Source organism: Natator depressus, chromosome 8, assembly GCF_965152275.1.
Source record: "Natator depressus isolate rNatDep1 chromosome 8, rNatDep2.hap1, whole genome shotgun sequence".
In the NCBI taxonomy this organism is placed as follows: Eukaryota; Metazoa; Chordata; order Testudines; family Cheloniidae; genus Natator; species Natator depressus.
In genome coordinates, this window is record NC_134241.1 from 90,413,614 (window position 1) to 90,426,394 (window position 12,781).

A 12,781-nucleotide genomic window follows, 5' to 3' on the forward strand; every position below is an offset into this window, starting at 1 on the left:
CAGTAGGTAATTCTACAACAACCTATGATGATGAAATATTCACTTTTCTATTTAAAATGTCTTCCTTAATGACTCACATTTAAGGACATTTGGAATTAATTAGAACAGACTGTTGACAGAAATGTCCGTTGCTGATTTTCGTAACGGCCACTAAAAAAGGCCTGTTCCTACTTTCTATTGTTTAAGAACAGGAAAAATAATTCCCGTGCTAGGCCAACAACGTTGTTGTTAGTTTGTCCACTATTTAATTTCCCTGCTGTATGAGCCCCTTGCACATCCAGGGATGTGAAATGTACGTTCTACTAAACAGCACTGGCACATCTCTGTGGACATGTTCAATTCGTAGCAACTTTGAGATTGATGACTATGGGTATGTAGTCTATGACACAGTTAAACAGCTGCAAAATGGGAAGAAAATATGGTGCTTTTGAAAAGTTGTCTCTAAAATTTGGTCATTTCTCAAAGTTTCTGTCTGGATCGGAACTTCCACGAAGGTCAGGAGTGTTCAAATCCAGGCTTTTGGTTTGGGCCTAGCTCTAGAACGGAGATGAACCATTAGAGTTAAGTTAGGAGAAAATGGAGTTTCTAGAGTTATGCTGAAGCAAAAATAACACTGAAGTTACTAGCCTGACACTCAGAAGTACTGAGTGTTTACCTCTCCCCCTGAACTCTCGGAGTTGTGAGTGTTGGCGTCTCTCAACATCAGGCCATACAATTTTTAACCTGACTACTGAATGCACTGTAAAATTCCTGATGGGAAACAGCAACACCAACCATTTTCAATATATTAGTGTTTCATTTGTTTTTATTTTTATATTTTGAAAATATCCTAAGTGACGGATCCAATGTCCTGCAAAAATTTCATTATAACAGGGGATTTGTTTTGACAAGAAGAGCGTTAACTAAGTCCCTAACCATTAACTTCTCTGTATTTTCACCCCACTTCTCTGATTTAAAACATGGTTTACTTCAGAACTGTTACATTAATAATTTCAATTCACAGTGGGTTTTTATGGCAAACTATAAATCCAGTATCACAGTGGGTCATAATGGTTATGCTGATGTACCCTGAAGTACAGTAGTACAAAGGACGCAGCTGTAGTAAGAGAGACTGGCAGTCCCCTTATCTATAGCAGCATGTTTTGCCTTAATTTGGAGTTATGCTGGGGTATTGTCATTTGCTATCCAGTATTATACATAAGCACATACAATAGGGCCAGAACACTTTCCAACGGCTTCAATCATAACTTGTAGGGTTCAAAATTCACAGTCAACAAATGCAAAAAGCCTAGTTTTAAAATGCAAACAAGTCTGATATCTTATAGATTCAGATTTTGTTATATTCCACTATGTAACAATCTGCCAATCAGTGTTGTCAGTCTTTTAGAAAAGCTATTGGAGCGTTCTCCAAAGAGTTTCAAGTTTCTTGGACCCTGAAGAAAAAAGCCAAACGCTTGAAAACTTTAACAGCTCACCTTAAAATTTTTCTATTTCCTTATTTCAATGTATTTCTGTTTGTTCTGATCCTTTCCAAAACCACAGGAGAAATGCTATGACTTAAATGGAAAGGCGTATGAAAACTTGCCTTCTATATCGATTAAACAGGAGGCACTAAAAGGGAGGCCCAACACTTGAAAACTGGGACACAGGCTTCCCTTTACGAATGAACTTGAAGAGTTAACACATACACCCCCTCCTCCCTCAGCTGCTAGTGTACTTTCTGTGACCCTGTTTAATGCAGGAAGGGTTTGAGATTCAATGTAGTTGAACCTGTGCTGTCGACACAGCTATAAACTAAAGCCCCTAACAAACGATACAAAAGGAACAGATAGCAAGAAAACATATTGTGCTCACAGGCATCTGGTCACAGCCTATAAATGGACAATTTTCAGTAATAAGTTACACAGTCATATAACGCTGATAGGGTAGGCGTTGATCACATCACAATGTGGATTCTGTCTTCATGCATGTTCTGAAAATGTAGCATGTAACATCCATGCATCTATATCCTTATTGTTCACCTCTAAGACCTGTTTCAAATTGTACAGAAGGGGATAAAAAGTAAAACTTCACCCTAGCTAAATTATTACTTTTTAAAATCATCACAGCCAGTTCAAAACATATTAAAAATACTTCTTGATGTTAACCTTTAAAAGCATTGTAATGTAATCAGGCAATCATTTCAAACTACAAGCTGTAGTTGTCCTAGAACTTTAGTTCCTCTCGTTTTTATACTGCTCCATGATAATGTGATATTAAACATCGCTTTAATTTTTTTCAACATCTGGCTAAAATTAACCACTAAAAAAACTGCCAACAACTATTTTCTTAATCAATACTAAGGATTTGATACAGCTTGGAAAAAGCGCATTTAACCCCTGTCCTTCTAAAGAAATATTTGCTCGAGCTTCTGACTCAACTATAGCAAATCTCTGAATAGTCACCCCAACATCACTGCAGTGAAATACGGTGTTGGCTGCAAACAAGATGCTAGAGCTTTAAACTGTTGGTTCTTTGGTTTAACTTGCATTTTGACATCTGAAGCCAAATTTTCAAAGGCCCTCCCTTAACTAGGCCTTCATAGTAGTTATGAGCACATCAGTTTCCACATCTGCTAGGCCCCCCACCAAAAAAAAATCACCTGCATGCCCAAAACCCTGCATACAAATGGCAAATTAGGAATTGGATCCTGTTCCTACTGAAATGACTTCAGTGGTGCAGGATTGGGCTGAAGGCCATAATTACCTGATTGGCTCCTCTGGGCTTTTGCATGTGCAAATAGATGCACTTGCAAATATGTCAAATGCAATGAAGGAATTTGAAAATTTGGTCCTAGAGGAAAAATTGCACACTAGAAGCCAATGCCTTGGAAAGCAAGAGAGTTTGGAGGAATTATGGAAGAATTATTACCATATAAGCCAATAAAACACAACAGACAAACACAAATTGTGAGTGACATTTCACCGTTGTTACTGAGACCATGTGGGTGAATTGACAGTGGTGCGGAAATGCGGCTCACTTTGTAAGGAGACATTAAAATACACAGAAGAATAACAAGCTGCACTGCATACAGAGAAGTTGAAAGCTGCCCACCTGTGTCTGTTGAGGGATATTTACAAAGCTTGGATCCCGAGGTCCAACACTGACGAATCGGTTTGCGGGGGAGGTGCTGGGTGTCGAGTAGGCTGTGAAGGGAAGGGACACGTGCGTTGAGGAAGCAGCACTAGATCACACACAAACAACACCAAAACACACTATCTCAGAGCCACCTAAGCAGATGTTTAACACAGAAATGTGCAAACGTTTTAGAGCAAGAGTTTGATTTTAGACACTGGAAAGATTTGCTTTAATGGTGAATATATAGGTATGTACATAACTGGACTAAAGGAAAGTCATTCCTTTCAACATACTTAAATAAAATGATGTAATGCATCCAGAAGAAGATGTGCTCAGTTCATCTGAACCACTTTTGTCTTGGAGAGGGGCAGGTCTCTCGGTATAAGGCTGTACAACATATATCATAGATCCTGATCCTGCAAACGTGTTCCCAGGTATCTTCAGTCATATGAGGAATTCACATTGATCTCAATAAAGCTATTGATTTAAGTGAAGTTACTCGTGGGTATGTTACCAGGATCAGGCCCTTATTTCATACCAGTAGAGCACAGTATACAGTTAAAGCCCTGATTTTCCCATTGCTGGAGTCTACATGCTCTAAAGTACTCATGTGATCTGTCTGACAAACTAAGATTCCCTTGGTAAAAAAATTATGGGTTGCAGTTTGGTTGGGGTGGTAAGTGCAATCAGTCTCAAGGCTGAAACTCTCTTTAAAAATTGGAACGGCTCCCACAAAATGTAAAGCTATTAAGAGCAACACAAGCCAAGAACCCAGATTACTTCCAAACCTGAAGTACTTTAATGATTTTATTGCTGCTCTACATCTCTCCATTGCAACTGTCCAGAACTCAGGTCAATTCCAAAAACTTTCAGTACGCTAAGTGTTCTGCTGCTGTGACAGCTGCACACACCATCTTCTTTTCTCAGTTTCCTGTGTATGCAGATCTAAATATGTACCTTAACAGTTATATATGTTTAAGGGCCAAGGCATGCACTGTGCTGAATAAAATCCATAACATGTGAAACAACCTAATTGGCAATCTAACTCCCCGATGAAGTGGTAAAAATGGCTGTAAATAGAAGGAAATACTGTGCCAAATTCCAGTGAAGCTAAGTATTGAGGTGACACCTCAGACTGAGGAAAAATAAGGATAATTAAATGTAAATAAAGATACTGAGTTATCAGTAAAGATGAAACGCTACTGCCCTTTTTATAAAAGCAAAGTGTTTGGTGAAAGATAGACCTTTGGTTTGGAGACTACCGTATACAGCATCCTACTTGTAAAGTCATGTCTTGCTACAAGGATCAGATGTCAATAGAATGATCTTTGAGGATATGTTATCAAAGTGATGCCATGACTAACGCATGCTTGAGGATGTCTTAAATATGGATTAGATCCCAATCCTGTGAGAAATTGAACACTTTCAGTTCCCACTCCAATGGAATTTTAAAGTGCTAAGCACTTTTCAGAATGGTTGCTATGTTGAGTTTCTCCTCAGCCCAAAACTACCGTAAAAGCATTGCTAATATTCACACAAAACATGGCTGCCTTTCCATAATTTGCAGCAAAGATCTAACAGGAACTTAGTGCACTGTAGTGAGTTTCCGTATTTTTAAGATTATTTTTACAAGGTACTCACTCCTGGCATGTTACCAAGTATTTCTGAGTAATTACAACTAAACTACAAATGCAGGAATAAATGAACAAAATAGAATTTGTGATGCATACGCCTTACTTTTTCATGTGTGTTCACTTGGTAATTCAAAAAAAGCCAGTAATTCACAACGTGTGCCTGTCAGTAGTGTCAGCTATTGAGGTTCTTCTGAATGAGGCAATTTCTTTAGAAATCTATAAATTATCTTTGCTTTAACTTGCACTACCTCTCTCCTTGTGATTTAACTGCAAGGGGGATCTAAGCCAGTAGTTCTCAACCAGAGGTATGTGTACCCCTGGGGGTACACAGAGGTCTTCCAGGGGGTACATCAACACATCTACTTGTTTGCCTAGTTTTACAACAGGCTACACAAAAAGTACTAGCAAAGTCAGTACAAACTAAAATTTCATACAGACAATGGCAAATTAAGTAACACTCTGAGCACATGTCCAGTACAGGTACCCGATATGGACAGGATATGGTTTTTGGATATAGTGGACTGGAAAAGGATTTGAGGGAAAGCATCCCTTAAGGGAGCTGAGTAAGCGGGTTTTGGGACTCCTACAACTTGTACAGCAGGAAGATGACCTCCCTCATTTTCGTAGCCCCCTTTAAGGGAGCTGAGGAAGCAGGGTTTAGGGCTCCTACATCTGGAACAGTGGAGAACTGACACCCCCTGCCCCCGCTTCCTGGGCTGTACAATTTATTGCAAGGTGCTCCCAGACATTTTAAGTGAATAAAGTTGCAGCCTAATTAAACTACATCTATGGCCTCCTGTCTTTCTTCCAGCACGGATGGACAATGAGCAAATAGACCATTTAATTGTTTGGAGCAGGTGCCTCCAGGGAAACAAAGTTCATGGGTGAAGGGAAGAAACCCAGATTTACCTTCCATTTTTCAGCTATTGCATATCACTACATTGTTTTACTGTGGCAGAGCTCCACTGCAGAAAGACTTGTGTCTGCATTGTAATTCTCATGGTTTCAGGCATTGATGAACATAAGGTAAAGATTTAAGAGTGAGATGGGCATATAGCACAAGAAAAAAAATTTCTTCGGCACTTCAGTAAACTACAGTGATGACTACAGTGAATCCTGGCTTCAGGATTGCATGGCAGGCCATAGTACTATGTAGCATTATTTCCATTCCAAATAAGGCACAGGGATGCAATGACCATCACAAGATTTTGTGATAACTATAAAGTAAACTTCTGTAATGTTACAAATGCACTTGCTAAAAATTTAGATCAATGGGTAGCTATGAAGCTTTTGGAACTATTGTGCACTTTATATAAATGGCCAGTGAAGCTCCAAATTCTCACATTACTTGACTTACAAAAGTGTTCTAAAGTTACTATATGTTGTTTAGGTACTGACAACCTCACATATATGTTTACTATATTTCAGAGTATAGTATATATGCTAGCAGTGTTAGCCTTATCGTGCTTTCCATATAATTCCCTATCTTAATTATTTTTTGTCAGTTCAAAGACCTTTCATGCCAAGGGATTTTAAGGCACTTCATAAACTATACGCTGTATGCAGAAGTCACTTCAGCTGACCACCTCTGGGGTGGAATGTTTCTTCCTTTAGTGTAGAAGCTGCAACTGCTTTTAACTCACTTCCTGAAAATGCTTAGATTTCAAGTTGGTGTCTCCTTAAGAGCAAACAGCAACCGTAAAAAAGTTTACAGCCGAAGAATACTGAAACTACAGGGAGCATCTAGGCGGTGAGAAAGTAATTCCTTAAGACGGAATTTCACCAGGACCCTGGTGCTAAGCTGGTGTGAAGTGCCATAGGACTTTTGAGGACCACAAGTGGTCAAGCTCCATTTTGTGTCTCATATAAAAAGCTGAATATTCAACAGCAGCAATCCCTATTACCATGCTGGAACACTAGTTTGGTAAAGAGAAAGATATCGGGTACAAAACTGCCAGCTTACTGCATCCCTGAACCACTTCCTGCAATATTCTGGCTTTTCCTTAGAAATTTCCCATCCAAGTACAGTGTAGAGTTCTTCCTGCTTGATACAGGAGGTTGGGTTGAGATATTCCTGGAGGTCCCATAATTTGGCACTTTTACTCTCCTCTTTTTAGGATAGGAACTAGGAAATCCCACTGGTTAGTTAAAGCTATATCAAATTATGTGTTTTAAATAGCTTCCTTTACAGTGGGATTTTCATACTTTATTTTACAGAAGGGGCAACCTGAGGCACAGAAAGGTAACAAGACTAGAATCTTTGTCTTCTGATGGTCAGTCCTGTGTTTTAACCATAAGATCATCCTTTCCTCCCTTCTCGGCTCTTTGGGCCACATCCTGAGCTAATGTATATCTACAAACTTCCTCTGGAAGTTTACACCAGCTGAAATGCTGGCCCCTTGTGTTTGAACAAGAACATTTTCCTGCCTTGCCCGGCCTTGCTTCATCTGGAATCTGCTGTGGGGAATTTGTGACACCATAGTCTGTAGCCATGGAAATGAGCACGATACCACAAATTTGCTATGATGCTTCACTTCAGGAACAAGCAAGAGCGAAAGCGCTGGCAGGGAAAGAACATTTGCTCACACAAGCCTCTGATATTTAGCCAAAATGGCAAGAAATAGCATGAAAGACAAGAGAAAACAACCAACAATGTTATGAGTGTGATGTATTATAAGGCAGCGCTTCCCAACTTTGCAGAAACCTTTTACCTATACTTTGCTGAAAGTAGTGTTGTCACATGAAAGAGTGTGCAGTCTACCTTTTGGTTGTGAATGAACAAGGATGACTGCCTGCTGGCAAAGCAGAATTCCAGTCAGTGGTAGTCTGATACACTGTCAAGTTTCTCCTTTATAGACCAGGAAGAAAAATAGGCACATATGTCTGATATGAATAGCTACACCACCTTATAAGCTATTTAGTGCTACATTGCACCCTTCTGGTGAGACAGATATGACGCCATGTATAAGAACGTGCACACATACAATGCTTTGCATTGCAGGAGCGCCCTCCATCGGAGGATCTTAATGCATACTGCAACACTTACACATTCAGCAATGTTGGTCAGTGGTCATCACTGGGAAGGTACAGCACAGAGAGCTGAACAGGCTTGCTGACGCGGCACACAGCAAATGTGTGGCAGAGTAAGAACTAGAACCCAAACCTCCTGATTGTCAGTCCTGTGCCTTAGCCACATAATTACCCTTCTCTTCCTGCTACAATTGCTGATTAATGTGAAAGCTTTTTTGTACAAAGGCACAAAAGCAATAAGTCTCTTGTGCTACAAATGGAACAGAAAAGGTTCTTCTCCCTGGACACAGTTATGGAGCGTTAGGAAATAACTTTCATTAAAGAAGTCGTGTTTTTTAAAAATAATGGGGTAACAAGATGGGAAAAATCTTAGACACTGTATGGGAATGAGGGTTTCTGCTGAGTCACCCTGGGCTCAGGTGCTAATCCCCTGGGGAATTATTGCTCAGTCAGTTGGTTCTACTAACCTAATAAACTCCAGTTCGTACCTAATGGAGGTGGTGTTTCTTTGGGCCACAGCAGGTCAATTCCAGGAACAGTAAGGCTTTGGAAAACAGCTTAGGGTGATGTTTGTGTTGTGCTGGTTTTGAGTTACCAATAAAACCAAATCCCCAGAAGGGGGAGAGATTGGATGCTAACTCAGGGTCTGTGTGTTATGTTAAGGATAAATTATTCTGCGAAAAACCTGTGCTTGGAGGAAAAACTTACCTCCAGAAATCCTATGAGCGCCCATTTCCCTTGCATCTCCTCACCGATGGAGATACTACTCTTGCAAATGTGGTAAGACTTACAGCTGGAAATTCTGAGCCCGAGTCTGTGCATCCCATACACAGCGCAGAGGTAAATACCCCAGTGTACCTCCATAGGGTTTTCCTTCCTTAAGCAGTGTGATATGGTCATGCTTTCCACAGAAAGTTAATCCCACTGTTGGAGAGTTTTACTGCTGCTCTGAGAACTGTTAACCACCATAACATTGTATTGTGGTCTTAAGTTCTACTTCCCAGGAGAGCATGACATATTGAGCAGCTTCTCCTGGCCTCTTCACCCCCCTGGACGGCTATATTCCAATGTCTATTAGAGCCTCAAAATGCACACTTCTGCAGACGACTTTTTACCAGATCAAAGGAGGGAAACAGCATGAAACAAATTCCAATCCCCTTCACATATTTCCTTGGGGCCTTTATTCCTCTCCACATAGCAAAAGAGAGTCTGGCCAAATGCTAATATCACTCCTGTATAAGCACTTCCTCTTCCGTTCAGTAAATGACTTCCCTCATTATAATGCCATGGAGGGCAGACAGCCATATAAAAGGGATGCTTCCAGCACTGGTGCCTTGGAACTGTGTAACCATGGAAAACATCTTTTCATGTAGTTCTGGTTACTCTGTACTGACTATTTGTACTCTAATAAACAACCCCTCCTCCACAATAGCAAAACACTTCTCAGCAAGGACTCTTCTTTCTATGGTATGTTACGTATTCTGAACTCAAGATACTGCCAAAGGATACAGATACCAGTGCACTTTGACAGTTTTTACACTTAGTTAAGGACCCCAATAAGCAACAAAGTCCACAGTATAATGGGAGCAAGGAACAGAGTAGGATCCAGGAAATTACTGACTCTGAGTTGCAATGATGGACATTTTCGGATGTATCTCAGCGAAACTTTGTAGCTATAATCTGGCTACCCGTCCTCCATTTTGAAGGACAGTTCTAAATTTGCAGAACATTATGTGACAAGATTGTCCAGCAAGACAAACATATGGAGAGTGGCCTATTCTGTGCTACTATGCTGCGGAAATCAATGACAACGGGAGGGTTCCTATGGATTGGAATAGTGCCATTTGAACTCTTCTGAGACTGTTAAAAATGGGTGTTCCCTCATGGAAAAGTCCTGGCACTTTATTTTGCTATACATGCTTCAACAGCCTCAGGTATGTATGTGATATATTTTTCTTTGGAAATCATTCCTATAGTCCACATTTCCATAAAATGTGGACTTAAAATTGTATTACACACATCTTTAAAACTCAATTCACTCTTCTATTTAACATTCATGACTCTTATCAAATGGAAGGTGCATGCTTGAAAATGTACAGAAGTGGATGTTTAGATATCAGATTGACTAATTACCAACAGTAATTATTTTTCCTAATCTTTTGTTTAAATACCATTAACTAGCTGCTCTTGAGAAAACCTGGATTATCTTGACAGCTCTTGGTTGAACATTCTTTGCCACAATGGGCCAGATCTCCTGGTAGTGTAAATCAGTGTAGCTCCACTGATTTCAGTGTAGGTAAGCCAATTTACATCAGCTGAGAATCTGGCCAAATATACATTTATTGTTTATAGACTCCAAAGATCACATAAAATAAACATTAAGGTAATTGTTAAAATGGTTTTGGATTTTTTTTTCTTTTAAATGGCACAAATTGCCCGTACCTTATGAGCTATAATTATAAATGATGGCATGTCTAGTATACTGACTTCATATTTTCCAACTCTAAAGACAGGCAAATACTGAGTTATTTCAAATACCACTCACCAATGAGTAAATGTTAATCTTTTAGTGGCCCACTACTGAATCTTATTGAAGAGCAAGAAAGCATTAAGTTAACTGATACCTGACTTCAAAAGTGCTAAGACAAATAGGTTCATGATATAAAAAGTGTTGGTCAGAAATAGCTAGAAAATGGGCGGGACGGGGGGAATTTCATTCTGACAGAAATTTTCTGAGCAGTACTAGCAACCATGATCTCTTGACACTTCTAAGTTACGGGCCTGTCTTAGCTTAAATCCCGTGTCTTAAATCTCACCCTCCCAACTTTTCTGTCACAATTATAATTCCCAAGCAAGCCTAAAACGCAAACAATCCTGTCCAGTTAAAGGATGACATGAAAACACAAGAAATGTCAGGACCGTGCAATGCCCCATGGAACCCACCATGTCACACCCACAATACTGGCCTCTGGTCTCTGAGGTGTGAATCACCTGAGTTGTGCCTGAAGCTTTAAGAACCTGGGCTTTATATTTGTTAAATAATACATGCCTCCTTGGACATCAAGCAGTGGCCACATGCAGCATTTAAATAATTTGAAAGCATCCCAAGGATTTGCTGTTTAGAGTACATTGATTTTTGGGCACTCTCCATCTAATCTATCTAATGTGCTTCCTCAGTGGCCATCTCTGAAATTGTAAACTCTCAAGGAGGCATTTGAAATAAAAATGTTTATCATTCCAATAATGGCTTATTCTTGGACTTCATTCTGGATTCATTTAATTGGGGAACAAGTCCCCCTGCCATTAAAGTACTGAAAACTTCCGCTTTGTTTTTCAATGACAATTTGAGCATCATTTCATTAAACCATTTGCAAGTAACTCCCTGTATGCCCAAAATGTTTAAAGCTTCAATCCCAGCTGATGCACATTTGCTTCCTAGCAGAGTGAATCCAAAATGGTGGCTCCAATGTCCATGCAGGAATTTGTATATTTGACTTGTGGCTACACAAAATACATGAGGGCTGTGTGGGTGGTGAAGAGAAAATTAATGCTCTCCCCCTCAGTAGAAGAAATACCACAAGCTACCTGCTCCAAATGCAGGGCCTGCCAGAGAGCTGGTCATAAGGGCAATGAGTCTGGGTTCATCTAGAAAGACTTATTCCCAAAGAAACTATAAAAGGATTGAGCTCCAGGGGGTCTGGCCTGGTCTGTACAAGAAGCAAGACCCTCTGTGTGGGTTTGCCCGAGTTCAATGTAGTGCTGTCTAGCATTGGTCACGGGACACAAGTGGAAGGCCAGCAGCATAGCTTCTTCATGAAACTACAGAGCATCTTGAATATCCCAGCTCCACCCCCATACATTAGCTGCTGGCCATGAGTTTTCCAGTGTGTAACTATGTGCAGTGCCAGCAGTATTTAGTTAAAATAACAAGCTGTGATTTTTGTCTATCTTATGCAATTGACAACTGTGAAATTAAGTTGGGAAGCACAGTCTGCTCCTCCTGGTTGGTGAACAGAAGACACATGGTAGATGAAACAGCGTGAACCTTACTGAACTCTCTCTCCCTTGTTGCAGGGGTACTTACTTGGTGAAGTAGGAGAGGCGGCACCTCCTTCTGTCGATGTGGTTGGAGGTTTTGTGTCTGGCACGGGCAGAGGCACAGGCCTAGCCATTGGTGGCGGCGGCGGCGGTGGCAACATTGGGGTAGGAAGGAATGGATTGTGCACCTTGCCTTGGCTGCTGCCATTGGGCTGCCAAAAACAAAAGACAAAATTAGCTATTAGTGGCCTCCAGCAACAGAAGAGGCCAGTTTGAAATTCGGTGTAATGAATGCTTAATTTCTCAATGGTAAGTAAAAAACAGGTGGGAATGAAAAATTGCCATTATCTGTTCGCCATTTACTTCACTGGGCTTTGTACCGCAACCCATCTCAAAATCTTGCAATAACTGTAAAAGACCTTTAAACCCATCTTTCATTTTTAAGCAAGAAATTCACCCTATTTAGTGGGCCAAACTGTTTCTCCAAAGTTAGCAACTGGTCAGAATCACCCCGAACCAAATTATAATCTTGCACTGTGTAACCACTAAGTTACCTACAGTACAAGTTTAGGCAGAATTTTGTCTCCCATTGCACTTTCTATATTCATTCCTCTACTGTTCCCTTAGGATATCTGTGCCTGGGACGTTAAGTTTAAATTTCTTAAGAAACTGCTCATTAGTAGGAAAAGAGATAACTTTGGGGTGGTTTAAAAGTCAAGCAGATATCTTATTTCATGGGAAAAATAAGGTAATGTATTTTTAAGCAACCTGCACTCCTACATTCCCATAAAATTACCAATAGCACAGCTCCCATTTCAGCTGCCATTAGGTATCTGCTTAGAAACAATCGAGCTTATATCTGCTTTATTTTCAATATTAAAAAAGTACAGGTATTTTGTTCAGGATGTACATAATCAGAGGCAGGATGGTTCTGCATAGTCAGCTCTGCTATTTCAAGTGAT

At 40.2% G+C, this 12,781-nt stretch overlaps 1 protein-coding gene across 9 annotated transcripts in view; it reads right to left on the minus strand.

Moving 5' to 3' along the window:
- The window catches only part of NFIA (nuclear factor I A), a 450,646-nt gene that overhangs the window by 26,044 nt on the left and 411,821 nt on the right, over window positions 1–12,781 (minus strand). For 8 of the 9 annotated variants that reach the window (XM_074961629.1, XM_074961628.1, XM_074961625.1 and 5 more), the window contains 2 exons: window positions 11,866–12,031; window positions 3,094–3,185 (listed from right to left, as the gene is read on the minus strand). In XM_074961629.1, coding sequence (XP_074817730.1) covers window positions 3,094–3,185; window positions 11,866–12,031 — 258 coding nt within the window. The remainder of the gene's footprint in view (window positions 1–3,093; window positions 3,186–11,865; window positions 12,032–12,781) is intronic. The other variant, XM_074961633.1, reaches the window with a different exon arrangement.